At 41.8% G+C, this 22,641-nt stretch overlaps 1 protein-coding gene across 2 annotated transcripts in view; it reads left to right on the plus strand.

Moving 5' to 3' along the window:
- The first annotated feature begins 13,407 nt into the window (after nt 1–13,407).
- LRP12 (LDL receptor related protein 12) overlaps nt 13,408–22,641 on the plus strand; it is a 74,333-nt gene continuing 65,099 nt past the window's right edge. Inside the window, exon 1 of one of the 2 annotated variants that reach the window (XM_015078029.3) lies at nt 13,408–13,585. In XM_015078029.3, the coding sequence (XP_014933515.1) occupies nt 13,507–13,585 (79 nt within the window). In that variant the 5' untranslated portion in view covers nt 13,408–13,506. The remainder of the gene's footprint in view (nt 13,586–22,641) is intronic. The other variant, XM_015078030.3, reaches the window with a different exon arrangement.

Below are 22,641 nucleotides of genomic sequence, written 5' to 3' on the forward strand. Positions count from 1 at the left end.
ATTTGCCATGGTCTCTTAGATATTTCCACATGTCACTACTAAAACTTGGCTTGGAGAGACCCGAAAAGGAAACATGGCAGAGATTCGTCAGATGCAAGATTTATTGCGAGTCAAATTTGCAGAAAACTAATCAAGTCTTGACATGGGAAATTGAAGTTCAATGTATTGAGATGCGTTGTTTTCCTGACAACATTTTTAGAGAATGCAAACTCTACTTGCCTAAGCACACCAAGTTAGCTACCTGAAGTATTTAAGGTTTTCTGCATTTCATGGACTGTAGTCAAGGTTCTCCAGAGACAGTGAATTAATAGGATAGCTAGCTTGCTAGATATTTATTTTAAGCAATTGTCTCATGTGACTGTGGGGGGCTGGCAAGTCCAAAATCTGTAGAGCAGACCCACAGGCTAAAAATCCAGGCAAGAACTGATGTTGAGGTCCAAATTCCCTAGGGCGGCAAAATGAAAACTCAGGCAGGGTTTCTCCGTTGCAGTCTTGAAGAAAATTCCTTTTTCAAGAAATCTGTCTTTGCTCTTAATGCCTTCAACTGATTGGACAAGGCCCACCATTACAGAAGATAATCTGCTTTTGTCAAAGTTACCGACTTAAATGTTTAATACATACAAAAAACACCCTCAAGGCAACATCTAGACTTGTGTTTGACCAAACATTCTGGTACCATGACCTAGCCAAGTTGATAGCCTCAGTAAAGGCTGAACTGAGTAATACCAATTCTTTTTAAATTTTTTTTAATGTTTATTTATTTCTGAGACAGAGAGAGACAGAGCATGAACGGGGGAGGGTCAGAGAGAGAGGAAGACACAGAATCAGAGGCAGGCTCCAGGCTCTGAGCTGTCAGCCCAGAGTCCGACACGGGGCTTGAACTCACGACCGTGAGATCATGACCTGAGTCGAAGTCGAACGTTAGCCAACTGAGCCACCCAGGCGCCCCGATACCAATTCTTAAGTAACAGAGATTATCCCACTCTCTTGAAATGTTGCATGCAATTCCAATTATACTGTTCGTCATTTTCCTCTTTTTACTAGTAACAAAACAGCCGCAATTCAAAGCTCTATTATTTTTTTTTCAACGTTTTTTTTATTTATTTTTGGGACAGAGAGAGACAGAGCATGAACGGGGGAGGGGCAGAGAGAGAGGGAGACACAGAATCGGAAACAGGCTCCAGGCTCTGAGCCATCAGCCCAGAGCCTGACGCGGGGCTCGAACTCACGGACCGCGAGATCGTGACCTGGCTGAAGTCGGAGGTTCAACCGACTGCGCCACCCAGGCGCCCCCCAAAGCTCTATTATTAAATGCATCCATGAGAACAATCAGTATTATTAATGAGGGAGGAAAGGGCAAGTTTTCTTCTATTTTTCCATCCCTATGTTGCTAATATCAGTTATATGTAAGAATTGTGAGGGTTAAATCCCTAGACCAGATTCATCAATTAAATGTGAAAAGTAAACTGATAATGCACAAAAGTATTCCAAATGAAGTTGGGTCCGCAATGCTGGAAGTGACTAATATATTTTCATGGGGCCGCTACAGCCATAGCACCCTGAATGTGTGCCATCTCATCTGTATTTTCATGGGACTTGAAGCCCTCTTCTCCTCGCAGTTGGAACCACTGGATTTCCACATACTAGAGTTTCTTAGAAAAATCTTTTCCTTAAGAGGAACTTAGGGAGTTCTATCCTAGCATCTTGGAACACACCATCTGTCTACTTCGCTTCTATCAGCTCCACCCTGTGCCCCGGTAGTAAGAATCTCTCTTGCCCCAGAGCTGCAAATACCCATCTTGAACATCCAGTCCAATTCAAGGCTGATTATACATTTTTAGCCGAACTGGCCCCCTAGTTAGGTATCTTTCTGAGATTGGAGCCCTGTTTGGCTCTTGTTAGACTTCCCTTCTTTCCAGGGCAGGATGGGACACCTGCGTCTGAACTGGAGATGAACCCCCGGCGCCGAGCGCAGACTGAGGCTCGGGGCGCGGGTGGCCGAGCGAGAGCGTGCGCGCGGGTGGCTGCGTCGCCAAGGCCCAAGTTACCGGCTCAGGATCCACTACCCGCTTAGATTTCCCAATCCCAACTGCCGGCCTGCCATTACCACCTCCGTGCTATCGTACGTGCTGTCCAGCTGCCAGAATGGTCCTGCTGCCCCAGCCCTTCTAGCTGAGGATACTCATCCAGGATAAGACTTTCTCTTGGGTGCTGTATCCTTGGTTGCATATGCCATGCTTTTTTCATGAGATTGGGCTTTGCTTTTGGAAGGCAGTCCCTCTTTCTTGCCCCCTTCCCCCCAAGTGTGAGGTCTAGTTCTGGTTCCCCATTTCTCCCAGAATGCCTGTCCTCTAGCAGAATTCACAGAGTATTAGTACCCTTGTACAAATGGGCCTGAGTTTTCTCACCTGTAAAATTAGGAGATTGGACTAGAAATGACCCTTTCAGCTCTGACAGGCTTATGATTCTATAAATGCCTCCTCTATTTAATGGTCCTTGACAGCACCTCAGAGAAAATAAAATCACACCAGGTCCTGAGTAGATTATTTTTATTCTGACATGTCTATGCCTGGCTCTCTTTTCTGATGATAAGTTTCTCATCATTGACTAATGCTTCTATTTCTTAGAGAGTGCTTTTCCTTAAATACTATAGTTATTATCAGCTCACCCAATTTATTCTAGTCAGGCCATTAAGGGATGTGCTAGAGATTTTCCTTCGGTTTCTTACACAACACAAATGGAATCTAAACAGAAGACCCCGCTAAGCTCCTGCTTCCGGCCCCTGGGGGCTTGTCACTGAACTCCGGCCAGGACCCACACTGCCTCTGGTACTTGGGCCTTTGCTGGTGAGAATTTGCTTGGGCAGTTCCACTTCCTCCTCTCTTTTGGTAAAAGAATACTTTTACACCATGTGTTTATTAGGAACCGTGTTCCCTCAGGCTGAAGTGTAAATAGAGGATTAAGAGCATAACTGATTTACATGAGAGACAAACACAGCCATGAAAGCAGAACACATTGTAAATGATACACTGAGAAAAAGTTAATCTCGTTTTCCATTGCATGTCCGAACAGGCAAATCCTCTTGCCATTTACCTTTGCTTTTAGACACAAAGTGCAGAACAATAAAATTTTTCACTCACGGAGCCATTCTTTATTTCCAATCAAAGAACCTCAGCAGAGACCCTTGCAGGAAATGCAATATCTAGGCCACACACATAAACGGAATCTTAAAAAAAAAAAATGATGAATGAGATTGTTTCCCTTTCCTTAAAAACTGAATTAAATTAAAAGCATGATCAAGCTACTTGGCTGTACAAAAGCCAGTCATTAATATTGCTTTTAAAAACTCAACAGGAAGCAGCTGATTCAGTGGACATGGACACATGGCCTCTGCAGAGTTGAACCTGTCTGTCCCAAACCACATTTGAAGTTATTCCAATAGCTCTGAGCAAAATAGTGACAGAGTAATTGGCAGTAAACAAGATAAAGTGTATGTGTTCTTTGGCTATTATGTTAGCAACTAAGTACATTGAAATACTATCAGCCAAAAATATAATTTCCAAAAAGAACATTACTGATATAATAAATGTTTATGACCTTTAAATCTTCTAAAGGTTTAGTATGGTTCCAGGAGGGAAAATTGGGCATTCTTGCACAGCCATATCTTGGGCTGGCTACCCAAGGCAAGGATGCCCTGGATACCTCAGGCAAGGATAGCCTTGTGTTAAGAGGTCACCTGAGAGGAGCATTGGGAAAACTTCCCAGGCCCCAAATCTCTCTGCCATCCACTGACATTCCACCCTGAAATGTGTACTACAGATGTTTCATGTTTTCTCCCTTGAACTTGTCCTCCTGGGAGAGAAGCCATATTTGACTTCAAGACGGATTCACTTATGAAGGTCTTTCTCGAGAATTATTTCTGATGCAGAAAAGGTGAGGGTTGGAAAGCATGAACATGTCAGGAGTCTGAGGTCAGAGGAAGAGAATGTGAGCAAGGCTGGGAAGGAAGAGGGGACATAACCAAACAAGGAAATACTGCATGAGGAAGACAAACTGGGTACTTCAACATCACGTCCAGGGCCAGTGCTGAACTTGGAAGTTTTTAAATTTGAACTTAAAATGGATTAATACTGTGACATAAAGTCTGAGGCAGAGAAATGCTAAAATGCTGGATGAAGCAAGAAAAAAAAATATAGATCATCCAGAATTCATCTTTGATCTAAATTCAAGGCCAAACAGTTATCTGTAGAAGGCTTCAGAAATGTACATTGGACTTTCTTGCAGCCGATTCTATTCATTCCTTTTCAGGTCTTGACCTTTTATTACTTGAGCTCTTTGGCATCTATGCTCTTTGCCCCTCCTTTGTTCTTAACATTCTCTGTGCTTGGTTTCTGTGACATCGGCTTTTCTGCATCTCCTCTTACCCTCTGGCCATTTGTTTTCCCTCTACTACCTCTATTCCCTGAATGCTGATGCTTTTCCTATTCGCTGTGGGAAAACCCATCTTCTCCAAAAGTAATCTTACCAGTGCTGGTAGTTTTCCATCTGGAGCCCATTGCTCTCCTCTGGGATCTAACTGTATCCAGTTATCCAACTGCTTATTGGACTTCTCTATCTGAATGTGCTGGTCCAAAGTTATACTCCCCATTTTCTCAGTCCTCTTCTGCCCACCTCACTCCCTCTCCCATATTCCTCATTGTGTGGAAAGATGCTGCCATCCAGATACTCAGACTACAAAGCATGGATTCTCATCTTCCAAACAACTGTTGATTGAGCTAACTACTCCCCATTCCTATGGCCCGTGAGCACTCACCACTCTGCCTCATTCCTCCCTGCTCTAATATCCTCCCAACTGGTCCCCAAATTCCCTCCCTGTCCCATTCCAGGCTCCATCGGAAATCGAACAGGACTCCATTGCTCACAGTTTGTTCATGACTCCCCACATCCTGCATCTTACAGAATAAAATCTACACATATTTGCACGCCATTTAAGACCCCTTATGATTTATGATTATATTCATTTCCTCCCTACCCCCAACACACACACACACACACACACACACACACACACACTTTTAAGTCAGCGATACCAAACTATTTACATTCCCATATTGCATCTAACTCTCCCACTTCTACTTGATGTTCTTCTGCCTGGAATGCTTTTCTGTCAACCCTGGCCTACCTCCTTTTTTATTATCGTTCTCACACTAAGGCTTCCTTTCTCAAAGCAAGTGTTTTTTCTCCATGAGGACCTCTCTAACTCTCCCCTGTGGTATATCTTATGTGTGTGCACCTCTACCGTGGCAGGTACCACGTTTGTTCACCAAGCAGGCCCAGCATCTTAAAAAAAAAAAATGACTGGCACATATTAGGTGCTCAATAAATACTTGCTTAATGAATGAGTGTTGTTTATATTTATTGGGATATCTGTTTCCCCACTAGATTATAATATCCCTTGTATCTGCAATGACTAGCCAGATAGAGAACCCCCACCGTTAGGTGATTGAGTTTGGCAATGTAAACTTCCACATTTTACAATCTTTAGCATATTTCAAGGATTCAAAAATATAAATGAGTTATTATTAAAATCCCAACAAGATTCTAGTTCTTAGAGAACTGATTTTATTTTGCCTAACGACCAACTTTAGCAAATTCATAGTAATGGAGAGAATATTGAAAATAGCAAATGATACGTAAAAAAAGATAACTTCCTTTTGAATTTGGAAGGGGAAAGTGCTCTTTGTACTTACATTTTAAAGATTTTATTTTATTTATTTATTCAGTTATCTCTATACCCAGTGCAGGGCTCGAACTCACAACCCTGAGATCAAAAGTTGCAGCTTTATCAACTGAGCCAGCCAGGCATCCCCGTACTTACATTTTAAATTGGGAGTGACTGAGGACCCAGCAATTCATGATCTATTGAATAAATCTTGAATTCATACTGCAAAGGTCTGGCTGTCTGGGTTCTCTTCTTTGCCCTCTGATCCTGACTTCACATTGGGCACTGATTTCATCACCTCTTAGACTGATTAACTCCGCTTAACTTCATAGACAGCTGTTAGTTTACAGCTTTCTGAAGAAGGTTTTGAAAAGTCTTCTGAGGGTTTCTGCAGGGTTAGAGAACAAAGGTCTCGTTAATAATCAATAAAATCAGTAGTGCCCAACGTACAGACCAGTTGAGACCACTAAAAATCCATTTAGGGGCACCTGGGTGGCTGAGTGTCCGACTTTGGCTCAGATCATGATCTCGCAGTTCTTGAGTTCGAGCTCTGCGTCGGGCCCACTGCTGTCGGCTGCTCCCCTCTCTCTCTGCCTCTCCCTGGCTCAGACTCTCTCTCTCAAAAATGAATAAACATTTTTAAAAAATCCACTTAACCTGTCATATACTGGAAATTTTAGACAATGTTCAAAACTAGAACTTAAACACCAGAATAGTTTTTTAAAACCTCTTTGAGAAGTATCTTGAATATCAGCACACAAGGCGATAGGTGCTTCATCTTGCAGTGAGGTCTATTGGCTCTTCCTAGAAGCCCAAGAACCGATGGTTCGCTCCATTGTGCTTGGGCTCCAAAGCAAGCAGGCTTCTCTTCAGGCCATCTTGGACACTGATGTCAGAACAAACACAGGTTCTCTCTGTAGGACCCTAACAGCTCTGCTTCTCCTTTTCCCCAGGGATCTATTTCATTCCTCATGTCTCTTATTCATTCACTCAATACACGTTTCCTGAGCATCCGCTGGGAGATGAGCCTTCTTCTAGGTGCTGAGGATACAGTAGTGAACAAAACAGACAAAATTCCCTGTCTCACTGGAGCTTTCTCTCCCTTTCTTTATCCACCTTCCTCAGTGAAGATGGGGGGATCTGAATATGCTAGTCCTGCTCTTCAGATTAGCAAATGCACACCAGTCCATGGATTCAAAATGCTTCTCCCATTTTCCGAGATGGGTCTGTGTCTCAATTCTTTTTTTTTTTTTTAATGTTTATTTATTTTTGAGACAGAGAGAGACAGAGCATGAACGGGGGAGGGTCAGAGAGAGGGGAGACACAGAATCTGAAGCAAGCTCCAGGCTCTGAGCTGTCAGCACAGAGCCCAACACGGGGCTCGAACTCATGGACCGTGAGATCATGATCTGAGCCGAAGTCGGACGCTCAACCGACTGAGCCACCCAGGCGCCCCAGTGTCTCAATTCTTAACACACTTTTTCTGAGTTAACAAGGAGTACCCATGAACTGGCTTGCCAGAATGGGTCTGAAGCCTGTGCTAGAAGGAGACTCCTGAGGGAACAGGTTAACTGATCTGATGAGGGTGAACATCACTGAGAACAGACTTCCTGGAAGACATCATTGACTGAATACAGAGAGGGGAGGAGAGTGGGAAGAAAAAGCGTGCATGGTATGCAGCCTGGCTCTCTGCTCTGCCTGTGCGAGGCAATGAAAAAAAAAAGGGAAAAAAAAAATGTCCTAAGGAGCCTCATTCCCACAGATTCTAGTCCCTGGAGTACTGAAGGTTAGCGCTGCTGGGAATGTAATCCAGAGACAGCAAAGTCAGCACAATGTGCTCTGGGACTGTCCTTTTTCTCATTCACGGGCCAGCTGAAGCAGCTTCCTCATAGCTGTTTCGCCACTTGCTAATTGCCAGTAATTACCCTTAAGCCCCGCGTTGAAAGGGCTAAAACTATTTCATGAAATTTTGTACAGATGAGTATTTATAAATTGGGATTTCCGTCTCAGCGGTGTCAGTACTTAAGCAGAGCTAATAATTGACCTGGAAAAAAAGTTTTGGTGGCTGCAGTTAAGCGACTTGGTGACTAGAACCAACCGAGGTGCTTAACTTTTCTTCAGTTACTTAATTCATTTCATTGGGTATGAGAATAAAATTTTTATACTGAAATGCTTTTTGACACTATTTCTTTCACGTCCCCTGCTGTGCAAGTGAGGCAGTGGACTACAGGAATCGAAAGGATTAGACTGTTCTTTTCCATCACAGCTGGTACATATTCAAAATGCAAACCCGCCTGGGTATTTCCAAGGAGAATATTCTTTTCATGATGAAGCTGGAGTAATCTATTCTTTAGTAGAAATGACCTCTGTTTTCATGGCCTGATGACTGAGCAGTTTTATATGATTTGATGTATTCTTTGGGATCAGAAAAATCTGTCATAGATCTTTTCTAAAGATTAGGGCGATAAGCAACCTAAGGTTCTCTGATCTTGAAAGGAAACTATAAATAATGACTACAAGGTCACCAAAAAAAAAAAAAAAATTAGTACAAGCACCAAAAAGTCAGACTTATGCTTCATCTAACTGATACTCACTTGATGTTTTCCAAAATTCAAGGAAATAAATTTTTTTAAAATGACTCTTCTTTTTAAAAAGAAATCTAAAAGAGGCTTAAGTCTAACTTTAACCAAACTAACAGTGCTATCAGCTACTTCCAGGAAATAAAAGGAAGACAGAAAATAACTCTGTACATTTTATTTTAAATTATATGATATTAGAGAATAAGCATTTTTTTTGCTTATGTCATTTATATGTTTAATAACAGTAACTGCCATTTATTGAGTATCTACTAAGTGCCTAGCATTCTATTCAGTGCTTTACATACAACATGGTAGAATGATTAAGACAGCATGCTCTGGAGTTAGACTGCCTGAGTGTAAATACTGATTATTTACTATCTGTGATCTTGATAACATTACTGAACTTTTCTGTGCCTGTTTATTCATTTGAAAAGGGGGAGTAAATAATAGTATCAACATCAGAGGATTGTTTGAGGATGAAATGTGTAGTATACCATGAGCACTCAACATATATTAGCAATTATTATTATCCCACTTAAGGCAGGTACGTAATTTAATGATGCCCCATTTTTTCTCCTGATTTTGTAGGTGGGAATAAGAGACACAAAGGGTTGGGTTACTTTACCAAGGTTAACTCAGCTCTGTTAAACTCTTAAGATCTACACTTTTAACAACTATAGTCTACTACAAATACACTGGGGATCACAAATCCTTTTTGGACATGGGCAAAATATAAACAAATAACTTATACATGTCTGAAATTAGCCTATAAAGAGCCATTGTGTTGCCATTACAATTGCCAAATTCACTTCTGATGGGCTCATAGGGGATAAGATTCTATTCTATGAGCATCTCCAGCTCACATCCTCAATCAATCATAGGAAGAGCTTAAAGTTAACACATCTAAATGCATTTGGAAATCTAGCAATTAAACAACAAAAACACTCAGAGTATCTATAAGTACCAATGTCTATAGTTAATTCCCCCTTCCCTCCTTTTTCTTGGTAGGGGCAACCGCTACATATGTCTACGAGAGAGATGTTTAGCACTGTAAAATCACGCATGCTCTACAGTTGGGTTTTACAATTAAAAAGTAGGTTTACGAGGGCAAAACTAAATCTATGTGGATTGGGCTATTTAATTTAGAGCCAGGATTATGTCTTTGACTACTTGGTACAATGCTGGGTATGCTGTCAGAGCACAGAACATAATAAATAATAACCACAATAAATGTGCTTGGGAACTGGTATAGAGGTTGCCTAGATTGATGGCTCTCATTTGCTATCCTGTATTACTCAACTCCAATGGAAATTACAATTTGCTTGCAAAGATACCTTATTTATGTAACTTCAATTTGAAAATTTTTTCTTTCCCTCTTAGTTACATGTGTTTATCAAGTTTGCTTTTCTTTTTTAAACATAATATTCCTTTGAGGAGGAGTTAAAAGATTTAGCTTTGCCTGGCAGCATGCCAAGTAGGAAAACCACTATCATCAATTTTCTTTCCAATAAAAGATGATGCTCAGAGTGGTAGACTTAAATTCCCAGTCTAACCTCACAGTGTTGATGAGATTTTCAAATGCTACTAAATGCAACAGGATCTACACTAGAAGGAATGAATTTTTATTGGTGACAAGAGTGAAAATTAAACCATTATATACGGTGATAACCGAACACGGAAGAAGTTTAAAATCAAAACAAAAGGATTATTTAAGGGCATGTCTCCATAAAATGAAGGACTGTGGCCCTTTTCAGAATATGCCAAGGGAAAAAGAAACAGTCTATATACTTCTCCACTCCTGAATGCATGCCTTTGAGGAGTTTGAGAACCATTGGAAAAGGATTATGAAGCAACACAGGGGCCCCTGGGTGGCTCAGTCGGTTGAAGGGCTGACTCTTGGTTCAGGTCATGACCTCATGACCTCATGGTTTGAGCCCTCCAATCGGCTCCAGCTCACAGATCACAGCCTGCTTCGGATCCTCTGTCTCCCTCTCTCTGCCCCTCCCCACCCCTCTCTCTCTCAAAAATAAATATATGTTTAAAAAAAAAAAAAAGCAACTCAAATAGTTGCTTCATTTAATCTTTCTTAAACGTTTTAACATGGTTGACACACACTTTAAGAATCTTCTGAAAATAATGAAACTTATGCCTATAGGAAGACATGCGCACAAAATTTTGATACACTTTCAGGAGGATTAAGGGACCCCTTGAAACCCATCTGTGGATCTAGCGATCCAGATTAAGAACCATATGAGTCTCAGGAGCACACTTTATGTTTTATAGGGTGTAGATAGGAACACTGGCCAAGCTAAACCGTCAGTCCAACTGCAATAAAACTGTTAACCGATACTACTGTATACAGTTTTTATAAATTTCTAAGTGCTTTTTTTGTAGAAGTTATTTGATATATTAGCCCAGTAGACACTTAGATGCCAGGTTAGATAGATTAGGTAAGAAGGGGTAATACTGAATATGTATTCTGTGCTGTGTTGCTTACCAAATGTCTGGATAGTCTATCAGAATTAGATTTTGTATAAATAAAAATGTTCCTTCATGCAACATAAATATCCTTGGCTGGTGTACATTGAAGCACTATTCTTCTAATCCCTTAGAATAGGTATTTATTAATTCTTTGCAATGAGAAACAAAGTACTCAGGTTTCAAAGGTGCTAAGATAGACACCTAGATCAACAGTTCTCAAAGTTTTATCTGAGAATCCCGGGGAGGTACATGAGATCCTCCCTTTGCCGATTGTGTATCTGTGTGAGTCTGAATTCTCTTCATATACTTCAACCAAAACAACATATTGCAACAGATTGAATGCAGAAGCAGATATGAGAATCCAGCTGTCTTCTATTAAGCCAGACATCAAGGAGATTTACAAAGATGGAAACAATGCCACACTTCTCACCAACTTTTGTTTTGTAAAACGAAGTTAACTTGTAATTTTTATTTTCAGTGAATTTATAAATATTTTAAACTTTTAATTTCTAAACGGTAAATATCCCTAGATATGACCTACATAAACAAACACTCTTTGGAGTCCTCGCCAAATTTTAAGTGTTTTCAAATGGACCCTGAGACAAGTTTGAGAACTTGATACGTCCCAGAAGACAGGTCTGTGTGGAGGACCAAGTATAGTTGGTGGGAAGGGTGTCAATGCATGTGTCACGGGACTGATGACACTGTGTGCCCTGTCTTGGGGATACTGTTCCTTGAATGGGAATGGTACTAAAAGTGGAGAGGGGAAGACGCAGTCTAGGCTCTCTTCGTTTTGTGTCCTGTCCTACGCACAGCTATCATGGCAGCGCAATTTCTAGAAAAAGGTCTAAAGAAACAATGAAATAGAATCCAGAATCCTAAAACTAGGACAGACAACTGCTGGCTGTTTAATGAAAAACAAAGAAGCTGCTGCTTCTTCTCCAATGAGAACGGAAAACACTTTTTGGATTTCCATTGTTTTTTTGTTTTTTCTTTTTGTCAGCTTATACAAAATTTATTAATTGTTGGATTTTCTATTGTTTTCTAATAAGCTTTTTTTTTTTTTTTGAAATACCATTTCCTGGAAAAAAATATATATTTCTTTTAAGGGGACGAATCGGTAGAGGATAGAGGCAAAGCCTAAATGTACCTTCAAAATGTATATCTTAAAATTTAACATTTACCTCCTATGCACTAAGCATTGTGCTACAGAGTAAACTGTGACACAGGGGAAACAGTCTTGAATTTGGAACGAGAAAAATTGTTTCAAACTATTTATTTGCTGTATCGTTTGGGGTAATTTAACCTCTCCGAGTCTCATTTTCTTATTTATAAAATGTGAGTAAAATCTCACGAGGCTGTTGGGGGTTAAAAAGAGTTAACCTGTGTCTAGGAGACAGCATAGCGCATTGTAGGTCTTCAATGGATAGCCAGGGGAGTGCATGTAAAGGCCAATGATATCAGTAAGGGAGAGGAGACGTATAGACAAACACTTTAAAAATAGACAAACACTTTAAAACTACACGGCGGAAGGTCTGACGTGCCAGTGTCACTACAAAAGTATCTAGGAAGTGCTACGGAGTGTCAAGGGAAGGAGTCGCACTCGCTGTGATTGGGAGAAAATGCTTAGGGAAATTAGGGAATGTAGAAAGACACCCCACGCCCCCCACCCTCCGCACCTTCTCCAGTCGCGTATCCCGCCCTACCCTGCGAAGTCAAACTGCTTCCCGCGGCTTCCACGCTAGACTGGAAGAGCACCGCGCTCTAGGCTTCCTGGACTCTCGCCGGGCACCTTGAGTGTGGGTGTCCAGCACGAGCATCTCAGCACGCGTGCATACTAAGCCTGCCGGAACGGCAGCACTAAGGCACCCACACACCCTGAGCTCTGCGCAGATAGTAAGCGGACGCAAGCAGGGGTAGGGGAGAGGAACTCCCAAGTTCCTAGCCACCGTTCACCCACTCTCCCCGCACGCACAACCATCCTCAGCCTCCCAAACTTGCCCTCACACCACCCGTAGGGGCAGCGAGGAGGCCTCCGACTGCGGCGGAGCTCCACTGCGGGGCCCTGCTCCCCAGCTCGCGGGAACCTAGCGGCCGGCGTTCGCTTGCTCGCTCATCGATTGGCACTGCCTTACTCCTCTGGCTCTACTCGCGGGGAAACGGTCCCCGAGACTTGGAAAGACCGGCTGAACGCGGGGCGGGAACCAAGGCAGGCGGGCCAGGTGATTGCCGATCGCACGGATGAGCGCGGGTCCCGGCTCGCGCTCCGTCTGGCGGGTGGCGGCGCCGGCTAGCCTGTGCGGTGCGAGGCCGGAGTCGGCGCTTCCGCCGTCCCCTCGCCCAGCGCCTGTGCGCGCTCGGCCTGCCCCTGCCCCTGCCCCGGGGAAAGCGCCCCGCGTAGGGCTGTCGCGCCGCCGGAGGTGGGAGCTGGCGTGCTGCGGAGGGAGGGCCGGAGGGAGGGAGCGCGGGCGGGCGACGGCGGTGGCCCCTCCCCTCCCCCTCCCACCGCCGCGGAGCGCGCAGGGAGCAGCCGGGGGCTCGGTGGCGGCGGCGTCTGGCCCCAGCTCCTCCTCCTCCTTCTCTTTCTCCTCCTCCTCCTCCTCCTCCTCCTCCTCCTCCTCCTCCTCCTCCTCCTCCTCCTCCTCCCCCTCCTCCCCCTCCCCCTCCTCCTCCTCCTCCTCCTCCTCCTCCATCTCATCCTCACTCCCTCCATCTGCCGTGGTTATGGCCCGTCGTTGGAGCACAAAAGAGTCTCCGCGGTGGAGGTCTGCGTTGGTCTTGCTTTTCCTCGCCGGAGTGTACGGTAAGTGTCCGCGTCCCTGCGCCCCGCTGACCGAACAAAGCTGGGGCGACCCTGGGCCCCGAGGCCTCCAGGACAGGGGTTCCCCGGGAGAACCGGGGAGAGACCTCACCGCCGACGGGACAAAGACCCGGCGAGGGGTGGATGCCCCGGAGGGGTGTCCACACACGAAGATGCTTTCGTCCGCTCACCACCTCTAGACCCTCGGGGTTGTCGGAGAGGGGTTTGGGCGTCCCGGCCGGAGGGAGTCCCGGTGGAGCGAGGGGGTGGTGGGCGGACTTCCCGACCTGGACTCGAGGGCCCCTTGCACAATCCACGCACACAAAGATGTAGGACTGTGAGAAGGAAGAGGAGGTCGCCCTCGCCGCTCTCGGGACAGTCCTGCCACCCCCGACCCTTCCGGGGTCAGGAAGTTCTCTCCCCAGTGAAATTCCCACCGCACCAATTCCCCATTCTCCCCACTCCCTGAAAAAGCAGCCTACCGCTCTCGTCCCACTCCTGCACCTCGGAGGCCGAGGCTCCGCTGCTCCCGGGCGTGCTGGATCCTGTCCCTTCTCTGGGAGCAGTACGCGGGAGAAGGCCAGAAAATAGTTTCCAGCCCCACCTCACTCTCTCCCTTAGGGCGTAGATGTCTGCCCCGACTCCTGGTTCATTTGTCATTTCATCCATCATTGGCCGCTAATGTTGTCACTGTTGCTTCATTCCAGTCTGTGGATTGCGTTGCATATACTCACTCCTTTGAGGTTGAGAGAAGGCTGGAGACTGTGTGCGAGGTCTAAGCTTTATGTTACATCAGGGTCTGAACTAGAGCTGAATGGAATTAATTAGAACATTCATTGCTTGAGACTTTGAGTTCCACTTCTGACTTCACCGTTCTTAGTTTATCAGTTGAACGCATTGAAAAGGTGTTTCTGTGAACACGCTTAACATTTACTACTTAGCGTGGTGTTTTGATATCTTCAGAAGGAAATACTGTAAATAGGAGTTGCCATTCCTTGAGAAATTTCACTTATAAGACGTCTAAATCATTTGCCACGAACACTAATTCCACTAATGGTATGGTGATGGGAGTTCAGTCAGTATGTATTACCGCTTTTGAAGCATTTATCTGTGGCATCGAATGCGATGGTAACTGTTAGAACCTGAGAAATTACTGCAAATGAATTTAATGACCGTAAGTTAACATTTACTAGCAACCAAAATAGTTTTTCAATGTGATTCAAAATGTGTTGCTCTCTGCCTGATCTGATTAATGTATTATTATACTGTATTATATATATTATACATTATATATAGTGTGCATTTTCGTTTGTTTAGGGCAGAGGAAGGTTTGCATTCGACGTGGTAATTGTGGATGGTATGCCTGTGTGTGATCAGAAAACCCTGTGCATGACTTTTGAGTATTAGTTGCACCGAGTAGCTGTGATTCCCACTTGCATGATGACTTGTGGGTTTGGGTCTACACCAGAGATCAATAAGCTATTATGTTGTTTCTTCTAGCCTGAAGGTGGGTATAGTTCTGCCCTAGGTTTGGTGTAATGGCCCAGAAGAGAGAAGAAAGCAAGAAGGCATCTTTAATCTGGGGTGATTAGAAGTGTCCTGCTTTGTCCTCTGCTATAGTCAGAATTGAATCCTAGAGATGTCTGATCAGAATAGATAAATAAATGAGCTCTTTTAGCTCTTTCATGAAAATCTGTGTCATTAGTGTTTGAATTAAAAGTCTTTTTGCCTCCAGGGATAAGAGGCTGTGAACCTTGTAATTTGTCTTGGTACATTCTTTTGTACTTGTACACAAAACGACTTTCTAGTAAGGTGCTTATCAAAGATTTATCTTTTGGAATTTATGTTTAGTGACGAACTGTTGGTAGGCAAAGAAGGAAACTCCTTTTCCAACAGTGTGGGACCATGTTATAAAACTAGCAAGTAATTGTGCCAGGGTTGATGTCTCCAGCCACAGCAAGTTTCAAAGTATAAGAAAAAAGGAGGTAGTGAGCCAGGCAGAATATTAAAACTATGTGAGCAGAGACCCTTCACCCTGCAACTGGGGAAATTCTCTTTACAGCTATACTTTTGTCCTCTTTTGTCTCTCCAGCCATATGTGGGTTTATATGAGAAAAAAAAAAAGCTATAACAATAATATGGGGGGATGTGCTTCTATATAAATAGTGGGATTTGTTTAACTTGAATATGCACTAGTGAGGAGTATTACTGAGAAATACTCATCACACTGGGCCTTTAGAACAGATATTAGGTGTAATTTATGAAACTGTACCTTATGCATCAAAACGTGTTTTTAAATGGCTTCAAAAATAATTAGAAATTATTGTTAAAACAACTGAGTGTGAGAGTAACTCTTAACATGGCTCAGTGAAAAAAAACAGGTTGCTCAATATGTAGGCAGTTCCAAACTAACTCTTCACAGAATGAGTCTTCTGCATTAATGGCAGTATTAAATGGCTCCAGGTTGTGTCTTGAATCTTGGAACATTTCATGTATCTTTTTAAAAAATCTGGGGGCGTTTGGGTGGCTCAGTCAGTTGAGTGTTGTACTCTTGATTTTGGCTCAGATCAAGATCCCAGGGTCGTGGGATGGAGCTGAACGCGGAGCCTGCTTAAGATTCTCTCCCTCTCCTTCCTTCTCCCTCCCTCCCTCCCTCCCTCTCTCCCCTTGTCCCCCTCTCCTCCCCCCCCCCCACCTTGCTCAGGGCTGCACTCTTTCTCTCTCAAATAAATAAATCTGTTTATTTTGGCTTTTATTCTCTTCACATGGCCATTTTAGTGGCCTATGTTTGTGACTGTTAAATGTGACCATATTAGTGGAATAGTGTGACTGTTTTACTTCCAAGTTACTTTTCTGAATGTTAAGCCCTTACTTGAAACTCTAAATTGTGATATGGAGTATAGTAATGTTTTTTAGAAGTAGCTGTTTGGTGGGGTGCCTGGGTGGCTCAGTCGGTTAAACGTCCGACTTTGGCTCAGGTTATGATCTCACAGTTTGTGGGTTCGAGCGCCACGTCGGTCTCTGTGCTGACAGCTCAGAGCCTGGAGCCTGCTTCGGATTCTGTCTCCTTCTCTCTCTGACCCTCCCCACTTGTGCTCTCTCTCTCAAAAATAAATAAATGAAAAAACATTAAAAAAAAAAAGTAGTCGTTTGAGAACCAATAATTATCTTTCAGGAGCTACTCTATCTTAGCTGCTATAACTTAACTATTGAATGTCCCTGAGAGTTAGTAAAAGTAAAAGTTGACTTCTGTCTTTGGAATTTGGAAGGAATAAGAACATTAGTGGAAACAACTGTGAGCTTTGCTGGGCACTGTCCTAGGCCGACTATAGGAGAAGGTGCTTTTTCAGATCTCACATAGGGATGTCTGGCTTTTGCAAGTGCATGGAGGTTTCCAGAAACTGTCTCCTAGTCAACAGAAGCTGTTGATTGGCTCATCTCCCAAGCCATACGTTGGTAATTGTAACAGGTCCATTGCTTTATCCTTTTTCCACTTCCCGATCAGTGTTTTCTAACTTTTTTTTTCCTTACTAAAACCCACCCTTGAAATACATTTTATGTTACTCCCAGTACACAGAACAAAACGAAATAAATACCATGAACAAAACCATGAAATAATACTTTTACTACCTGTGATGCACCCAACATTCTTCATTTGCTGGTTGGACTCATTATTTTGGACCCATTAATAGATTGCAGTTCCTAGTGTGAGAACATGGCCCTAGATGAAGTTTTAAAATGTAATTTGAAATGTTTGTGGCATTTGTATATCATTTTACAATAGCCTTGGAGAATTGCAGGTGGTTAGTTTGTGGCTACTTGCTGCCAGAGCATTTGATAGCAATAAGAACTCTTCTTGGCATACATGACTGGCCTGTGATAAAATTCTTCTTTGAACTGGTTTTCGGCTAATTATAGTCAAAAGTCTTTGCCATACACAGTACTGTTACAGAGGGTTGTGGTAACATAAAATACTCTTTTTACCTTGCATTTTCTATCTAATGGTAAATCTTTTCCCATGAATTTTGTGGAACATTCAACAGCATTTTATATATTTCCAGTTTAAGGATAGACTAGAAGTTCCAATTTTAGAAAGGTTGTAGAAATAACTGGAACGTGAGGAAAAAAATCTAAACCAGATTCCAATTACTTCTAAAAAAGTCAAGCTTGATTACATAAAATATGTTGAATAAAACTGAATTAATTGCTTAACATAAACCCTTCCTTGGGTTTAGAATCTAAATTATATCCATATCCTGGGGAGAATATGAAGGTATACAGCACATTTCTTAAAAATTATTAGCAGTTATCGGGCAGAGACTATTAAATGACCACTTTCAGAGGGCTAGCTATGTTCTAGGAAGAATATGGTGGAGATTTGAATGATGTATCATAAATGGTTTAGAAGGTTCCTAGAAAGTAAAATCTCTGACAAAAACATAAAAGTGATGTCAGGCTGAAAAGTGAGCAGCAGTTAAAGAAAACGGAAAGAAAAGACTGACTTTTGTGGTTAGACCATTTAAAGCTTATCAAGAAATTAAGGGAACAGTGAAACCTTTTTGTGTGTCTGATTTGAGGTGTTTTTGTAGTTGAGGTTTTTTCTTGTTTTTTTTTCTTTTTCTTTTCTCAATGCTCTTACAGTTTAAAGAATGAAAGGTAAAAAAGGGAGGTAAGTAAATGTAGATGAGATTTGTATAGATTTAAGCAAATAGAACATGTGTTTATTTTAGAATAAGTATTAATCTTGTTCTTTCTGCAAGTCTTTATAGGTAAGTGGAGGTTGTTCTAAACCTAGGAACTGAAGTTGAGTTAATGATCTCTAATTTCTAAGGTTACCTTTCCCTCTTGTTTTCTTTTTCTCCTCCCCCTCCCCCACCCCCACTGTTTTTTGGGGAGAAGTGAGTAATAGATGTGCACTACTTATTCCCATTTTCTAAAGCATAGGATTAGATCCTGCAAATACAAGTTACCAGTCCATCTGTTGAGATGCATATCATCAGTCTTTTAAGTATATGCAACAATAGGTTTATATATAGATCTATCTTTCTATGCATATTTTCAATACTGAATTAGTTTCAATACTGAATTAGCTTAAGGAATTCTCACTGTCTAAGCAAAAGGAAGAAGGGAAGGAAACTAACGTTTATTAAATTAAGTTTGTAACATTTATTAAGTTCAGATTCTGTGCTTGGTTTTTATTTGTTGCCAGTTAATCTTCAGTAGGTCTTATTCAGCAGTCCTATCAAGGTGTTTGCCCCTTTTCTATAGAAGAGAAAATTGAAGCTCAGAAAGGTTGTGCCTTATCTAAGATCCAACCACTTGGGAGTAGTAGAGCTGGGATTGTAACCTAATCCTGTCTCTTTACTCATTCATTCAGTTAGCAAATATTCCTTGAGCGTTTGCTTTTGTCTGGCACTGTGTAAGGCACAACAAGCTGATGGACCTAGTTTCTGCCCTCATAAGGTTTATAGTCTAGTGAGTAAGTTACAGTAAGAAACTCACAAGAGGCTGAGATAGTGAATAACAGACACAGGGTAATTAGAAGACTTCCTTGCGGAGACATTTGTAAGACCCAAAGGATGGCTAACCATATTATGATTGGGAAAAGAGATCCTTGCACTTGGGAACCACGTTTGAAAGACCCAGAATCAAGCAGGTGCTGATGTAGAAGAGCTGATGTGTTGTAGGTAAATGAATAAAACCAGTGTAGATGAGCACAGTGGTCATAAGGGAGACCGACAAGGTGAGCTTAGAATCTTAGGCAAGAACTCAGGGCTTTGGAAATCATGGTAAAGAATTTGGGTTTATATTAAGTGTAACTATATAAGAGGTTTAAGTGGACCTGGTGTGATTTATGGTTTGAAAAGAGTCACTTTTGCCCGCTGTGTGGAGACTTGTGAAGTAGACAAGAGTAGAGATGGGGTGATCAGGCTTTGGCTGTGATCCAGGTGAGAGACATGGGAGTTTGGACACAGGTAGTAATAGTGCAGATAGAAGAGTATGGATTGGCTTTTTGCTAGGAAAGAAAGGGATGCTTCCTCTCTTGTCACAAGAGGGAAGGAGGAAAATACCAGCTCCAATGTACTTAGGCCTCTAAGTTTCAGGGTGGGAAGATAGAGATTTCTTAAAGTAATATGACATGGGATCTGGTGAGTGGAGGAGAGAGGAGAGGTTCCACAATTCATTAGAGCAGTTTAGGTCATTAAAAGGTAAGTTTCTGTTATTCAGTCTAGAAAAGGGAAGGCTAAGAACACTCAGTGCAACAAGGGGTATTGTGGTGAACAGCTCTACAACACATGACAAGAAGGAATGAGGATTTAGGGGAGAGGCTTAACAAGTGGCCTGTGGAGAACCCAGTTCTAAAGACTCTCAGTTTTGTCAATGAAATAAGTATAGAACATAACTTTCTACAGTGTTTTAAAAGTATTTCATCTCTCTCTCAAAAATAAACAAACATTAAAAAATAAGAAGAGTATTTCAGGTAAGAAGCAAAGGATAGAACAAAAGTTAGATTTCAAGGACCTGTTTGCCCAAGTTAAATGCTTTATATTAAGTGGTCAATTAAAGATTGCTTTATGTCTTAGAGGGGGCAACAAAAAATTAAGTGACCTTTTTTGTCTTTATTCCCCTGGGTTGCAGTTTATTTACAGAGGATACAACTTTAGAAGGTCCCAAAATTTCAAAATAAATGAAGCTGACAAAGTAGTTTTCTAGTTGACTTTTAAATATTTGATAACTCACTGCCCTGCTAGTATCAGTTTAGTGAAGAAGCGAAATGGTTTTACACTCATGTTTGTACCACTGAATGAGAGTCAATTGGTATCTACCTTTAATTTACTTACATTTCAGTTTTTAGAGAAACAGGCAATTGTGCTAGTCTTTTAATACTGAATAGATTACATAGCGCACAGTACCACATTTAGTAGTTGAGATTTGCCTCTTAAGAAAGCAAGCCTTTCCTTAACTTAATTTCATTGATTATTAAAGCATCATTTAGGTGTTAAGTTAGCAAATTGGAGAAAAGATAAATCTTTGTATCCTGTATATTCTGAATTAAAAATCAGTTTCTTGAAATTATTATTGCCCATTCTAGTGACACTAAAACTTTTCACCAAGACTTAGAATATGAGGGTAGGTATAGAGGAAACTGAATTTGATAGCAGTGATTTTGCCTAAGGTTCACATACCTCTACTGCTGTGTTCTCTACTCTTTGTGTACAGGCCCATAATTTTTTTTTTTTTTTTTTTTTTTTTGTCTACGTTATTGTAACAGCTCCCAACTAATCATGACTCTAGTCTTGTTCAGATTTTTTTTTTAATTTTTTTTTAACATTTATTTATTTTTGAGACAGAGAGAGAGACAGAGCATGAACAGGGGAGGGGCAGAGAGAGAGGGAGACACAGAATCTGAAACAGGCTCCAGGCTCTGAGCAGCCAGCACAGAGCCTGACACGGGGCTCGATCTCACAGACCGCGAGATCATGACCTGAGCCGAAGTCGGACGCTTATCGGACCGAGCCACCCAGGCGCCCCTAGTCTTGTTCAGATTTAATCAGATACACAGCAGCAGCAGCCAGAGTGGCTTTTCTAAAGTACAGATACAGTTATCTAACTTTCCTGCTTAAAACCCAACAGTAGTTCCCTGTTCTTAAAATACAAGCATAATTTACTCGGTCCTTCATAATCTGGCTAGTTTTTACCTTTTTCGTCTCTTGTTACTTCCCTTCACCACTCCCTACCTTCCACCATGTTTCTGCTATACTGAACACAGTCCTGGCCTTTGCACATTATGTTCCCTCTGCCCCTTCCCTTCCTTCCTCTATCACTTTCTTTGCTAAGCTAACTCCTGCATGTCCTTTGGCTTTCCTTTAGATACTCCCTCCTTTGGGATGTCTTCCTTAAAGGTGGCCTTCTCAGAAGCATCTCACTTCTTCTATACAGTATTGTTATTGGGCTCTTTTACTTCTGTTTCCTCCTGGAGCAGCACTGTCCCACAGATAGATAATGTGAACCTCAAATGTAAGTCATATACCTAGTTTTAAATTTTCTAGTAGCCACATTAAAAAAAAAAAAAGGAACAAGTGTCATTAATGTTAATAATTATTTAACTCAATACTGTATATCTAAAATACTATCATTTTAACATATAATCAATAGAATATAATTACTGAGGTATTCAACAGTGTTTTTTATATTAAGTCTTCAAAATCCAATGTAAGTTTTATACCTGTAACCCATCTTAATTAGAGTAACCACATTTCAAAGGCGTATTAGCCACTTTGGAAAATCATATCTGTTAAAGTTGCATATAAACATGCCCTGTGATCTAGCAATTCTCCTCCAAGGCATAAACTCAACAGAAGTGGGCACATAATGTCTGACAAAAGACAGGTACAAGATTATTCATAGTATCCTTATTTGCTATAGTCCTGGACGAAACCCAGCCCCTGTGTCTGTGGGCAGTAGAATGGATGAGTTAATTATGGTGTATTAGCATAAGGGAACATTGCAGAGCCACAGTTCTCAAACTTGTAGGTTTCAGGACTCCACAATTAAATTTAAAATGACAGTGAGAAACCCAGTACATGTGACCATAAATAGCATACATTAAATAAAAATGTGTAAAATGACAACTGTTTTTTTCCAAACAAAAATTAGTGAGAAGAATGGCATTGCTATACATTTTTGCAAATTACGATCATGTCTGACTTAATAGAAAACAGGTGATTTCCTATGTCTGTATCTGCAGTCAGTGCACTGTGACATGTTTTAGTTGAAGTGTAGGAAGAAAGCTTGTCTCACATAGATGTGTCACGATAAAAAGAGAAGTATTTTAATAGCCTTTTCAGATAAATGTGAATATTCTTTGATGTGCCACCAGAATTTGAGAAGTAGTAGTTTCTTAAGTTTAGTTGCAACATGGAATCTGAAACCATATCTAAATGAACTCTGAAGGGGTTTTGGGGGTTCCCAGGAATCCACTGCCCATATTTTGAGAATAACTTTCTACAAAGTAGTGAAAAAGAACAAACTACTGGTACAGGTAGCATGGGTGAATT

Source organism: Acinonyx jubatus, chromosome F2, assembly GCF_027475565.1.
Source record: "Acinonyx jubatus isolate Ajub_Pintada_27869175 chromosome F2, VMU_Ajub_asm_v1.0, whole genome shotgun sequence".
NCBI lineage: Eukaryota > Metazoa > Chordata > Mammalia > Carnivora > Felidae > Acinonyx > Acinonyx jubatus.